General features: G+C 40.1%; 1 protein-coding gene across 4 annotated transcripts in view; it reads right to left on the bottom strand.

The window, feature by feature from the left end:
* Positions 1–15,373, bottom strand: part of cnot4b (CCR4-NOT transcription complex, subunit 4b) — a 149,649-nt gene that overhangs the window by 70,746 nt on the left and 63,530 nt on the right. For 2 of the 4 annotated variants that reach the window (XM_041216266.1, XM_041216268.1), the window contains exons 4-7: positions 12,466–12,552; positions 8,137–8,238; positions 6,572–6,697; positions 4,123–4,256 (exon numbers count right to left, since the gene is read on the bottom strand). In XM_041216266.1, coding sequence (XP_041072200.1) covers positions 4,123–4,256; positions 6,572–6,697; positions 8,137–8,238; positions 12,466–12,552 — 449 coding nt within the window. The remainder of the gene's footprint in view (positions 1–4,122; positions 4,257–6,571; positions 6,698–8,136; positions 8,239–12,465; positions 12,553–15,373) is intronic. The other 2 variants (XM_041216267.1, XM_041216269.1) reach the window with 1 other exon arrangement.

Genomic DNA, 15,373 nt, shown 5'->3' with positions numbered 1-15,373 from the left:
AAAACTGCAGCTCAAAGGTGCCCCCTTGTGTTTCGTTCAGACTTGTATTTGCAATCTGCAAACACATTTTTTGCTTCAGATCTCTCTCTAGACAATAGGGAAAAGTTGATAAGAGTACAGATAGCAAGTTAAAGAAACAATTTATTTTATAACTATTTGCACTTCAGAGGTTGTACAATCAGAATTCATTCTGTAGTTAAAAGCAGGCATGAGTCTTCAATGGCTTATAAATGCAGGTTACTCCAGGCAGTATACCAGGGCCAGACCTGCACATCGGCATGATAACAGGGGCTACACTGACCGCTGCAATGTCAAACCCGAACCCTGACTAAAGTTTAAAAAAGACAGAAAACCTTCAACTTTTGTGAGATCAGTCCAGGGATGGTTCCACTTGGAAGACAGAGCACGATCGAACTGTGGAACAGGAATATTATTATTAACCATACATCCAATCTGATTATTCAAAGTTCCAGAAGTATTTGCTTTGAGAAAAAACTGCTCAAATTCTTTTCCATGTTTTCTTGCCCCACCAACCAAGTGAATACAAAGTGAAGAAGCTTACAAACACACAAAGCAGGCAGTAGAACTTACCAAAAGTAAAATGGTTGCTTTGTTTTTCAAAAAGCTAATTCAAGGTGGCCAATGTTATTTCAAGCTTACAATGTGTTCAGGCTTTTTTCAGTGACACAGAAACAATGTGGTGCAATAAGTGTCCTTTAGTCTAAACAGTTCCACAACAACTCATTGTAACTGAAGGAAAAGTCTGATAGAGTTAGATGCCTCCGTAGAGCCTGATATGAAACTTGCCACAAAAGTAGCTTTGAAAAAAGCTTCTGCAAGCGATAAAATGCACATCCCCAATAGCAAACTAGTATTTTTGCTATCCTGATCCACACTTGGGATGGGATGTACCTGTATGGAAACCAGACACCACACATGAGCTTGTCAGTTGAAATAGCTTTGCAAGGCTTAACAGTTATAAACTGATCTGGTCACTCCATCTTGGAAACATCACTAAATTACCTATTGATCCACAGTTTGCAAATAAAAAGGCAAGCATTTATTTTCAAGTGATGCAGGCTTATTGAGGCATTGGGAGTGTTGGAATCACATTTTACCCATTGAGAACCAGTTGGGTTAGGGGAAAGGAAGAAATTGTGGTCAGACATACGCTCTAGTGAGCTGTGATCACATACTTGCAAGCAACTGTCACATTTAGCTTTTTCCACAGATTTAACAGGAACCCTTCAGCTGCACCTACTTTTATAATAATCAGTCATATTGGAGCCAGTTTATCTTTGGGCACAGTTGTGTTGCAGGTGTAGTGCTCAGTTTACACTGAGGCTAGCCAAGCCATTCAAGTCAACAAATAGAGTTCCAGCCTTAGTTAAAAGACATTTTTGCCTCCCAGATCAAGTACTGACCTGGTCACCATCGTGCAGATATGCTCTTTCTTCCCATGCTATGAGCCAAATGTGGCTCAGATGTTGCACTCAACTGGTTTTGAGAGAACAATTTAAAAGGTAAAACCTTATGAAAAAGTACCCACTACAAAAAAATCCTTGACAGGGTTGTCATTTCAAACAGATGGCTTCACAAATCTTTGTGCCACACTAAAACCAAATGGACAAGTTCACAACAACATGCCACTACTGTCAGTCACCCAACAAAAGCAGCAAACAAATGAGGTTACAATGGATACTGTTTACAGCTATGCAAGTTCTTGCCAGATATTTAGATAAAGCTCTGTTGCCTTAAGCTAAGTAAACAATAAGGTTGATCAGTTAAATGAAAGCTGAATGTTTGAACCATTTTTTCATTGTGATGCAGCTTGTGTGCGAAGGGGTTAACCTTATTCCAAGAATCAAATGTTCTTATTTAAACACACTGAGTATATACTTCAATAACTGCATCCAACCTAAATTATTCTTAAGCAATCACTGCAGGGAAAATATTTATCAATTAAATGAACCAGGGCACTGGATTGGTACAAATAAATTATGCAATTCAAGCACTCGACAGCAACAGCTCACTGACATTGCTCAGGAGTTAATTTGGGCCAAATCCAAATTGTCTCAAAATAGTTGATATTGGGAGCTGTTTAAAACTTTGCCAAAGCATCAGGATTTGCCATGAAAGATTCTAAAAGTTCTAAATAATCTTAACACTGCTCTGATCACACTTTTTTTTAAAAAATAAATTGTTCCCTTCTGTAAGGCTAGAACTCGTGTTCAGCTTTGGTTCCATCATGGATCAAACATTAGTCTGTTCATCACCATATAAATGGTTTCACCATTATACATCAGAGAAGCCACGAACATCACTACAACTCCCTTACACACAGTACAACAGTAACTTATATTTGTATGGCACACCTAATGTAATAACATGTCCCAAGAACAGAAGAACACAAGAAGTAGGAGTAGGAGGGGAGTAGACCATATGGTCCATCAAAACATTCATTACAATCATGGCTGATCTTGGGCTTCAAATCCACTTCCCTCCTTTCTCCGACCAAAAAATCTGTCTATCCCAGCCTGAAATACATCCACAACCATTTCAGGCAGAGAATGTCAAAGATTCACAATCCCTTGAGCGAAGTAATTTCTCCGATCTCAGTCCTAAATGATTGGGCCCCTTATCCTGAGACTGCACTCCCGTGTTTTAGATTCGCCGACCAGCAGAAACAATCTCTCAGTGTCTACCCTATTAAGTCCCTTCAGAATCTTGAGATCACCTCTCATTCTTATATACTAAGAATATACACGCAATTTGCTCAGCCTCGCATTATACAACAACCCCCTCATCCCAGGGACCAATTTTGTGAATCTTCGCTGTACCACCTCCAACGCAAGTATATCTTTTCTAAATGTGGAGGCCAAAACTACACAGTACTCCAGATGTGGTCTCACCAAAATCCTGTACAACTCTTACAAGATTTATTTATTCTTGCACTCTGATCTCCTTACAATAAAGGCCTACATGCCAGATGCCTTCCTAATTGCTTGCTGCAACTGAATAACTTGTTGCATTCCTTACACGAGCGCACTCAAGTTTCTTTGAACATCCACACTTTTTTTTAAAATTTTAAAAACTCTTCTGCATTTCTATCCTTTCAGCCAAGGTGAATAACTTCACCCTTCCCATCATTATAATCCACTTGCCATCTTGTTGCCCACTCACTTAACCTGTCTGTATCTCTTTGCAGTCTGTGTCTTCCCACAGCTTACCTTTCCACCTAGCTTTGTATCATCAACAAACTTAGATACATTACTCTTGGTCTCTTCATCTAAATCAATGATATAGATTGTAAACAGCTGAGGCCCCAGCACTGGTCCTTCTTGTACTCCACCATTCACTACCTGCCAATTTAAAAAAGACCTCATTATGCCGACTCGTTGCTTTTTATCTATTAACCAAAAGTGCTATACAGAAAGACAATAAAACAAAATGGCACCAAGACGATGCCATAATCAGAATACCAATTTTGACAGAGGTGTCATGTCACACATTGCGATTCAAAAATCTGACCTATTTTGATGCATTTCACTCCACTTGTTTGTGATTAGTCTCGCTGCTCTTGATCACAATTTTTAAAATGCTGTGGCGTTGGCTATTCTGATCTGCTGAGGCAATTGGAAATCATGACAACATTTAAAATTAAAGGTGAAATGGTGCAGACAATGGGTCATGCTTCTATTTGGAGTAATATTCTCAAGGGCAGAAAGGAAAAATAAAGCAGGACCTGCTATCCAAGAGAATCCAAGTCATCAGCACATTGCATTGCTTATTGAAATAAAAGTCCCCTGCCTCATTCATCCCTCTTTTTTTTTTAAAAACACATCTGCTCAATTAATAATTGAGTTGGCTGTTTTTTTTTTTACAGTTAATACTAGTTGGTTGATAAAACCTCCATGGGTAGGGATACAAGGAAGATCAAGTCACTGAGCCTGCGAGGCACTTTTGTGAGTTAGTTCATGGTACCAATGTGGTATGTTTGAGCTGTGAAGACCACCAAGATTGACAAGAAAGCTCAAAACAAGAGAGAGAAAAACTCAAGTGTGAAACGTAAAAGCAAACAGAAAAAGGCAGGCCAGCGCATCAGGCCAGGGTAGTACTTACGCATCATACCTCTGCTGTGTAGCCAATTTGTTCTTATTTTTGTCGACTGTGCTGGATGACTGGTGCAAAAAGTTGGGGTTCAATTTATAAAGTTCCTGAAGCAGCTTCTGTTCATACTCTTGATGTTTACCTGCCTGTGGAAGGATATTAGAAGGAAAAATGAAGGAAAAATAAAGCACATAAGACCAGTGAATAGAGGCATTGATTATCAAATGGCGTACAGCACAAGAAATTCTATTTTATATCTATGAAATAGAAGCAAGACGTATTGAGGGGAAAAATCCCTTTACAATTTTCTAAGAACAAGATCCTCATCAGAAGATCAATTATGCAGCACTATGTTGATTTCTCCCCACTCACCCAAATAGAAAATTTGTGCTCAATGCTGCATCAAGAGATTTCTTTCTAATTAAAAAAAAGATTTCAGTTGACCTATTTCACAGTGAATTCCACACACTTTTGGAACAGAGACCCGATAGGTTTCAGGTCTGGAATGTTTAGTCCATCTTACCCATCACTTGAACTAGATGCACTCAAACAAGTTGCCACGCAACCCACTTTGTCTCTACCCTAGAGGGCCTGCCATCTTTAATACTATAGGCCTGGTTTATTAATACTGATGTCCAAAATCCAGGCTAAAAAAATTTTCTCCTCTGGTGTCTCAACAACTTTGTTATGTATTGCCACCTATACACTACCAGGAACATACCCAGGTTCAACAAGCTCTGAAGTTAGAATTCAAGTTAACCATTTGCCTGACTGTTTCCCGGAATACAGCAGCAACATTAACATGATTGCGGGCTACTTATATCTTCTAGACCTGTGGCTCGGGGAAGACTTGCTGCTCCATGAGAGTCTGCAAAGCCTGTCAGGCTGTGGAATTCAGTGCTGTTTCCTTTACTCATGTCCTTCACTAAAAGGAAACACCAAATTATCCTAATGTCCACCATCAAGTGAAGAACCCTGGAAGCACAGTGCCTCAGCTTCAAATCAGGAGCTTGCTTACACATAGGCCTGAAGGAACAGATCTGGATCCAATCATCAAATAAAGCATTGCCCTGTGCAGTAGGCGAGTCTGCCCTCGAGTGCCCCTATTCAGTTTATTTCAACTGCATGACCAAGTCATTCAAAGCTGAGCAATGAAAGCATGAATTTCCAGTTTCCTTGAGACCACAAGATGACACACATCAAGCACATAACAAGAAAATAATTAGTATACAGTTTCTCCCTGCATTGAAAATGAATTTCTACACCACACCAGGAGTTGAGGCAGCACAGCACACTCACCACTAATCTGTAATAGATCAAACAGGACACAAGGTTGGTTTAAATGTTCTCAAACTTCTGACATATAAGCCCCAAACAGCAGCTCAGTGCAATTATCTGCATCATCTCTTAGTTTCTGAAGCGGCGAGAGAAAGACCAATCTAAAGATGACCACTTGAGGGCACTCTTGTATAGTCAAACAAACTAATGCAGCTATGGTCTGAATTACCTTCGATCCCACCATGATTCCCATGGGTTAGGATGAGCAATTGCCTTGTGCTTCTCCCATTCAGAACTTAAAGCTGGCTCATAAAACACTTCTAAACAATCACATGCTGAGACCTCAAAGTGGATCAAGCAGTGACAGTGGATCAAGCACAGTGCACTCAATTTAATACCAGGGAATACCCTCCTTACTCTTCCAGAGTAAAAGTGAATCCCTCTCAGATTAATATTTTGCAAACTATATTTGGGGAAGTGGATGACATTTGACACTAGTTTTTGAAAGGCAGCATTAATTACCTGAAGGAAAAAGCAGCATCACCTCAGAAAAATACAAGGCAACAGAAATAATGTGAGCAAGTCAACTGATGGAGAAATCTGACCAAGTCAGACCTGCTAGGGCAGGGGTGGGGAACCTTTTTACCATCACAAGCCATTCACACACACACTCAAATTAATTTAGTTTTTCTTTAAAGAAAAAACACAAACTTTCAGCTCATCCATTTTAATGCAATGGCTAAATTTGAATATATTGTTAGATATTATCATAACTTAGCTGACGCTTTTATCCAAAGTAAATTCGTAATGGTATATGCTATTTTGAAGGCGCTCCTGTCTATGTTTTTAGAAATTTTGCTGCGAGCTGGATCCAGCCCATGGGCCATAGGCTCCTTTGCTCTGGGGTCTAATCACCCTAATTTGCAAACTAAGCTTCATATTATTTTCCACAACGTTCATTCTGGCCGAGAACTGTGTAATTTTACAGCATTGCATTTTAAGAACAAAATCAGAAATGTAGTCACTGTTCTGAACAAAATTAAAACAATGATTGTTTTATGAAATCTTATTCCAAAAGGTCATCAAAGCCCCCAGTCAGACAAACTCTGGCTTCACTGAGTTGAGTTTTGATAGGGCTTTTTGTTCACACTGTACGTTTTTTGTTTTAGGCTGGTGAACTTACCTGCATTTCTTCTTTAGTGAAACTGGCTGCTTCATCCCCTAGCTCATGCAAATACATACAGTCTGGTTTAGGACATTGCATGTTCTTTAGGAAATAACTGCAATACTTTGTTGTACCTAAAGATGCCTTGAGAGAGAGAGAGAGAGAGAGAGAAAGAGAGAGAAAGAAAATAAGTGTCCACAATTATGCACATATAGATACCTAAATAACTTTTCTGACCCAGCTTCAACATTTTTCAGTATAAAGAACTTGGGTAAAAACATCAAAATGCCCTGAAGCAGGGCATGGAGTGCCATAACCTCCAGGATCCTGGGTTTAAACCCAATCAACACAAAATAGATGGGTCGAGATTTCCATTATCTGTCTATGTCTGATGCAAGCATAAATAGTTCAAGGTTATCCAACTGCTTCTGGGGTCAGAGCTCGTCAAGTGGGACATTACAGTTGCCAATGAAATGAGTTGGACAGTCCCACAACTTCCCACTGAAAATAGGTCAACTCGGTTTACTAGTAATTTGGTTGTCTCACTGCGTTGTACTGACGATAGCAAAAACATGAACAATATTTTAAGTGTTCTGAGGAAAACAAGGAAGGGACTCAAACAACTTTACAAGAAAACATGTCTTCTGATTTAATGGAGCTTTCCCTATAAATCTGAAACAAAGTCAAATTTTGATAATTCACAAACAGACTGAGATGACTCAGTCATTGTCAAGGCAACTGATTATTTCAGACATCGCAATGCATTTCTCATCAAGGGCAGGTAACAACAGTTTCTGGTTGTTCCACAATGCTTTAAGTCAATTCTTTGCATACCAATCAGATGGTTATTTCCGTCAGCAGCAGAATGTGGTGGGAACTCAGCTTTATGCATCTGTCCTGTGGTCCGTCTTAACAGTCAAGATCAAGAATGCGTTGCCTTTAAGAATGGTGATAACAGATTCAATAGTAACTTTCAAAAGGGAGCCGGATAAATACTTGAAAGGGAGAAATTATTGGGTTATGCCTGGGGAAAGAGCAAGGGAGTGGAACTAACTGCACAGCTCTTGTGAAGAGTTGGCACGGACACAAGGGGCCAAATTCTCTCCTCCTGTGTTTCAAGATTCTATGGTTGCGACTGGATGCTTTCACAGGATGCTATAATTTTATGGCTCACACATTTGTAAGAACATATGTACGATAGACTCTAGTGACAATTTTTACTGTACTGCGACTGTTTTTACAGTATCCGGCAGCATCGAGACATCAAAATCAGTGTAAACAGAAACTAAAAGCAGGCACAAGATTCTGCTGACATAATTGAGAGTTTATAACTTATTTCCTTGGCCAGTGGAGGGAAAGACAAACGATTTAAACACTTGGTTTCATCTTGCACCAACTTGGCTATAATTCACTTTCACTTCCCAGGTTTTATTTCCCTATTTGACGTTTCAAATTACTTTGTGAAAAGCCCTCCCACCACTGCAGCCTTAGACTTCAAGGAAACTTGTGGATCAGGAAAATAAACATGCTGTGTATTAAGAGACTGAAAGTGGAACAAGCTGTGTGACAAAGAAATTGCTTACCTTAAGTGTTCTGCCATCAACCACAACATTATTTACACACTGTATTGCTCTTAGTGCGTCTTCAGACCGTATGTAGGTTACATAAGCACTAGCACTGGGACCCTAGGAGAAACAACATTTTAATCAGCTATGAGATTTCAAAAAGGGGATGTTTGCTAGCAGAAGTTAACTATCACAATGGGCAAACAAGTTAGAGTAAAAAATGATACAAGGTGGCAGACCTTTACGATTCTGTCTGATCTTTGGTCGATTATTCCAATTAATCCCACTCCCCTGTACTTTCTGCATAGCCCTATAAATATTTTCCCTTAAAGTACCGATCCAATTCTCCAGAAAGTTACTACTAAATCTGCTTCGACCACCCTTTCAGTCAGTATGTTCCAGGAAAAAACTAGTTGCGTAAAAAAAACTCTCATCTCCACTCATTCATTTGCCAATCACCTTAAATCTACCTCTTTGGTTACCAATCCTTCTACCATTGAATACAGTTTTTCCTTATTCACTTGATCAAAACCATTTATGATTCATCAAATCTCTGAACCTTCTCTACTGAAAGGAGACCACCAGATTATTCAGTGTCTTTACAAGATTCAAGTGTCTCTGGTGCCATTCTGGCACATCCTCTTCAAGGCGTTAACGTCCTTCCGAAAGTGTAGTGCCCAGAATTGAATACAATACTACAGCTGAGGCCTAACCAGTGTTTTCCAAAAGTTTAATGCAACTTCATTACTTATATACTATATTAATAAATAAATTCAATTTATTCCGCTTGTCCTGCTACCTTCAGATGTTTGTGTACATACATCGCCAGGTCCAATGTTGCTGCACCCCCTCTAAAATTGTACCATTTAACTCATATCGTCTCCCCTTATTCTTTTTACCAAAATGCATCACTTCTCATTTTCCTGCATTAAGCTCCATCTGCCCATTTTATTAGTCTATGGCTGAAGTTTTTGTTAAACTATATTCCTTTTTTGTTTTTGCAACATTTCTGAATTGTGTCATCTGCAAGTTGAAGTCATTATTCTGTATAGTGTCAGCTGCTGCTCAGTGGGTAGCACCCACCTCTGAGCCACAAAGTTCCAGGTTCAAGTCCCACTTCAGGGCTCGAGTGCAAAAAATCAAGGCTGACATTCCAGTGCAGTACCAAGGAAGATGCATTGTCGGAGGTGCCGTCTTTCAGCCACTAAACCAAGGCCCTGTCTGCCTGCTTGGGTGGATGGAAAAGATCCCATGGCACTATCTAAGAAGAGCAGGGCAGTTACCCCTGGTGTCCTGGCCAATATTTATTCCTCAGTCAACATCCTAAAAACAGATTAACTGGTTATTATCACATTGCTATTGGTCACAGTGCTTGCTGTGCGCATATCAGCTGCCGTGTTTCATATGTTCCAGATTACTGCCTTTGCCCTTGGGACCATACCCCGCAGAGACTCGATGCCTTTCAGTAAAGGTGTTACGGACGGAAGTTATGCCTTGCCTAGCCTGCCCTTCCCATGCTGACAATGAATGGATCTCTGATTGAAACTGGCATCACTCGGACGCTTATTAACCTTACACGCCTTTCAGTATTTTTAGTTTTACTTTCATAGGTAGGAACAGCAGGCTCACAACTGCTCTCCAAGGCATCACCTTCAACATCATATCAAAGCAACATCTTTTAGGCTGCAGCTGCACAATCTGCCAATGACCTTATCCAGGTTTATTACATGAGATGGCTAGAACTTTCCCCCATCACTGCTGTCTCATTTACCCAGGGGAAGCATGAGGCAAACATCATGAAGAATATCAATAGCCCTCTCCAATCAGATACATTTTACAGATAGATGTATTATTTTATCCTTTCATTCATAGTTTCTCAGAATTCACTTGCCTTCAAACCTGAGATTGCAAAATCTCAGGTTAAAAGCTGCATGCCCCTCAACAGAATACTTTGTGGTTTAAATTGGACATTCTAAGTAAAAATAATTTGGAATACCTCAAATTAAGAAGTTCTGGTCAGAAAAATCAAATGAAGATTTTTTTCAAACTGGTGTGAATTCAAATTGACAAATGCATGTTGTGGATCAAATTGTGGCAAATTGTCTACATTCAGATGATGCATTTTTAAGACCCCATGAATCATATCAATTCCACTGTTCAAATCTTATCCAATCATTTCAATTCTTCCAGAGGTGATTCCACCCAACATTCACTAACTTCTGCTCAATTGCCTGCCCCCCACCCAGTGTAAACAAATTATAGCCCTTCAAGTGCAACAGCTGGCTCTCAATGTTTATCCTGAAGATGAACATAGGAATAGGGATAGGCCATTCAGCACCTCAAGTTTATTCCACCATTCAAATTAACAATGGTAAATGTGTATCTCAACCCCGTATGTCTTTGAAACCGATCCCTCAATACTCTTACCTAACAAAAATCTATTGACATCATTTTGCTTTCAATTGATCCAGCATCCACAATTTTTTCAGACAGTATTCCAGGTTTCTACTACCCTGTGTGAAGTGCTCCCTGATTTCCCTCCTGAATGGCCTGGCTGAGACTTTAAGATCATGTCTGCATGTTCTGGATTCCACTAGAGGAAAAAATGTTCTTTTATCTAACTTATCAAACCATTAATAATTTTAAAGCCCCAATTCTATCACCCCTCAAGCCTTCTAAACTCAAAGGAATACAAGCCATATCGATGTAACTTGCCCCCAAAGTTTAATCCTGTATCCTCCGATGTCTGGTGAATTTGCACCATATCCCCATTTCAATAGAGGGGCGTAAGAGAATTGCAAGAATCCTTTCCTTTCAACCCCTAAAACGGTTTTGCTCCCCGAGTCTTATGTCAGTGTGACCAACAGCTGCCACGTCCTACTTATTTATTTCTTCAACCTAGCATTCATACCTTCTTTTGATTTGAGATGGAACTCCCATACTGCTGGAAAAAGAGAGGCAAGCTACTGAAGCTTTTTGTCTTGCAGTCATTAGGACAGCTTGTAAAATAAGCCAACAGTAAAGAAAAGAACAAGTTATACTGCATGAGAAAAGAGTGTGCTGACTGATTGGCAAGTGGACTCCTGATTGGTAGAACTGTTGTCATTCATGGAGAATGCAGCAGAAAACAGTTAACTGCCAAATCTTTTATTCAAAATCAAACCAGGCAGGCCGACTCTGATTGGTCATTGAACTTCCATATCTTTTCCTTTGCCCAGAAGCTTGGTCTCCTCTTTGGTGGCAAATAGCTCTTTGTCCTTCCCATGGTTCACCACGTCCCCTGAACATAACTCACTATGAAGCCAAAGTTAACCAGAGAATTTGCATTTAAACCTGGAAACTTGTTTGGGCATCTCCAGTCTTGGGACAGTAAATAAGAAAAATAAACTTGAGGCCTGATTCGTGAGGTGATGCCATGGGTTGTTTTACTATGCTAAAGCTAAGTGCAAGTCACTGTTACTCCTGCAGTATATTTTGCTCTCACCCTGCTCAATGACTAATTTTTTTCTCCTTACATATCCATGTTTCTCTCAATCTTCCTTTCATTTTTTTCTAAACTTCCATGTGCCACTTGATCTGCCCTTTTGCCTCTGTACTGCATTAGAGAAGGATGACACCAATCTGCACTTAATGGATTCCCTCCCCACCCCCTTCCCCCCACCCACCCCACTACCCCAAACCTAAAATCTTCCATCAGTTGATTCGGCATCCACAGCAGTTTGGGACAGATTTCCACATTTCTACTACCCTTTATTTCTCCCTTCCCACACAAATCTCCAAACTTTTGAAACCCAAGGTTTGGATCGTCGAAACACTAATTCTTGACTGATCTCACTTTCTCCTCTGTAGCTTGATTTCATCCTACACCATGGCCCTTTGAATTTTATCAAGCCACAGCAGAGTGCAGGAGTGGGTGGGGGAGAAAATCAATAACGCAGGATAAGGTTACACTCTGCTCAAATTGCTTCAAGAAGGTTGCCAGAACATCTGTGCCTGCTCCAGTCAAACAACCAAAACTTAGCAAATTTCCTGAGAACCCTGTAGATCATTAGTGTTTACATGCACAGTAACCTCTGATACCAAAGCAGATAATGTATGGAATCCTCAATTCGTACTGAAATGTGCACAACAGGTGACCAGTCAGATGATATGTTAGAGGTGCATTGTTTGATGTCAGACGAAGACAACTTTGTGCCTGGTCAAAATTCCTTAAAGCACAATGGAAGCTCACTGTTCAACCATCAGGACCATAAACCCTGCTCCAGCATCCCCGCAGGACAAAAAGAGGAACAGCTAGAAAATGAGGAGGAAAAACCAATGAGAAACCGTTAACTGGTGCAACCTTACCTGTGAACCTGCATATGATGTGCTGTTGTTGATGACAACTTTATGTATTTTACCAAACTTCCCAAAATATTCTGGCCGTTTTAAAACCTGATAACAAAAAAGAAAAAAGATTTCCACTGGTTTTCTTCAGTCCCACATGAAGACTTACTTCAATTCAAAGTCAGCACAAGCTTAGTCAGGTATGAATCAGTTCAGAAAAACACAGGAAATGGTTTAATATTTCAAAGAGACAAAACTAATTGCATTGACAAGTTCATTGCAAGGTTTCTATCACTGCTAATGATACTAGCTAGGGCAACAAGGAACCACCGAAAATTAATCATATAACGTATTCCTTGTGCTATGAAAGCAGGGCTTGATAAGACAGTTATCCTTTAAATTGTCTCCTTCAATTAAACGTAAATGGAGTGGCTTGGAAAGGAGAAGTGGCCTATGAAATTTGCCCGGAGACAAGCCCATGTGACCTGGTTGCCATGGGGTAGGTCTGGTCAGAACTTATTGAAACTAAGGTGCGCCTGGACACAAGGAAGCGTCAGCTGGTCTTGCTGCATACAGACTCTCAGTCGAACAGACAGAGTGGGGAAAACCACCCACAATAGGTGCTGCTTTGCCAAACAGAAGGACTGATTTTGAGTTAACCACCAAGCAGAGTGGTGAGGACAGGTTCCCTGTTTGAGAAAATGAGACTTGTGGAGAGTTAAAAGGCCATGGAGTTGCCAGAGGGTGCCTTGTTACTGGAAGTCCTTTGTATTATGATTTAGAAGATTGAGCAAAGGAAAATTCATCTTTGTGGGGCAGGGAGAAGAGATCTGTTTAATGCCAGGAGCAATTTGGGACTTCATACACAAGCCCACACTTCTGCTGAGAGTGCAGTGTAAATTCAGTGTCACAATTTTGGGACTGCATCTTTCAACTTAGAATAAATGAAAGGGTCATGTGACCTGTTCTGAAATTTGCCTGACAGCAAGCCTAGATCATTTGATTGTTAAAGATTAAAGGGGACCCAGATTGTTTTATTAGGAAGAAGGTGCAATATGTTTACACTTGGAGACAATGGCAACAGCTTGTGTGCTAACATTGGATAGACTGAGGGTCTCAGGTCCCAGAAGTGTTGAGAATGTCAGCTTGGAAACAGTTGTGCTTTAAACTGTCCATTTACTTCTAAAATAAAAGAGAGTTGGGGTGTCAAGGATAACTAACTAGCATCACTACCTGGATACAAGGCCCATGTGATTAACATTGCCATAGAGATGGGCTTTGAGAAGGGATGGCTTGAAGGTATCCCTAAAAGATCTGAGGCAAATTAATCTGCCAGAATCCAGGAGAGTAGCTATAGGCAGCAAGATGCTGCAGTTCAGATAGAAGGAATGCTCGTGCTTGGATTGGAAAACCAAACTTGTGAAGAGTTAAAAGAACCTGGAAGAATCACCTAGCTCTTGCTAGAGGGAGAATCACCAGGGGGAAAAACCTTACTGTAACAGACATTGTGATGAGATTACAAGTTCCCAGAATGAGAAAGGAAAAGAAGCAATTCCTTAAGACCGAGAATAGCTGAAAACCGGTTCTGGGAGAATTAAATGTCTACTTGAAGGAGTGTGAAGTACATCTGTGAAGTGTTTTCAGTTGTGCTAAAAGAAAAAGGGAAATGTTCTATTTTGTGATTTAAACTAGAAGTTGCCTATAGTGTTTAGTCAATAGTGCTTTTAGTCTTTTATGATAATAAATGTCTTAAAAAGTGAAATCTTGCATCGTCCTTTCAGCCATTAACTGGGAGTTTGAATTTCTTTAAAAGTTAGGAGTCTCCACAGAGATACTAACAGCAGCACGGAGTTGTGTTAGGTCAATGGAGAATACCTTTTCTGTACTTAGTCGGCAACTAATGCAATAAATTAATGGTTGGTCAATGTTGATTTTTGCTTCTTACAGTGACAGTCTTCAAACACAAAATCTTGAGGTGGGATTCTGTGTTAGGCATTTACATTATTTTTTTCAAGTTACTGTACTTGTAACGTTTGGCTGACATGAATTCCAATTACAGCAAAAATCCTGACTTGCACCCAGAGATCAGTGTGAAGGGTGTGAGATACATGGTTTAAAGTCAAAATTGAGACTATTTTACAAATCAGGGGCTTGAATTTGAATTTCTGATACTGAATTGAAGCCCTTTCAAAAAGATGATTAACACTGGAAATTAGCAGCTTGAAGCTACAAACCTGGGTGTTTAAAAACATGACATTTGTGTGCCTGCAATACAGACAAGCATGACATTCACTTTGGCAGAGAGAAGTTTGCAAGATTCTTCAAGCTTCCTGCACTGCTTCATAGGACACCCAGCATTGATGCAATTCAGAACAAGGTATTTACAGATGTGTTACAGGCAGTAGTTCTTTAAAATAAATCATTTTCAAAAAGGACAAAAATAAGTGTGGGTCAGTCTGCTGCAGAGAGCCCGGCCCTCACCAAAAGGTTTAGATGCTTTCATTGAAGGACTTACTGGTCAATTATCTTGGTACATATGGGCCACTGTGCATGGTTGAACCTGTCAGAAATTGCTATACGCTTTGACAGAACTTGGATAGAGATTGGAGAAAATTAAAGTTGGTACTGGAGCACAAAATGCCTTGAAAATATTTCCTAAAAGACACTTTCCCATCACAATCCCCTTGAAAGGCAAGGGTAAAATTCCAAGGAAACTTGTCCTAGGATGCGTTAACTTTGCTGGTATTTGAGATGAGTGGTGAGGATGTTGACAAAGTGCTCAGGTGGAGCACCCTCATCTTTGAGACAGAAGGTCATGGGCCCAAGTCCCAGACATAACGTAGGTCGACATTTTTGTACAGTCCTGAAGGAGAGCCGAGTTGATAGTGGTGCTGTCTTTTGGTTGAGGCGTTACACTGAAGACCCCTCT

This window comes from Carcharodon carcharias, chromosome 21 (genome assembly GCF_017639515.1).
Source record: "Carcharodon carcharias isolate sCarCar2 chromosome 21, sCarCar2.pri, whole genome shotgun sequence".
In the NCBI taxonomy this organism is placed as follows: domain Eukaryota; kingdom Metazoa; phylum Chordata; class Chondrichthyes; order Lamniformes; family Lamnidae; genus Carcharodon; species Carcharodon carcharias.
This window is presented reverse-complemented; position numbering and strand designations above follow the sequence as displayed.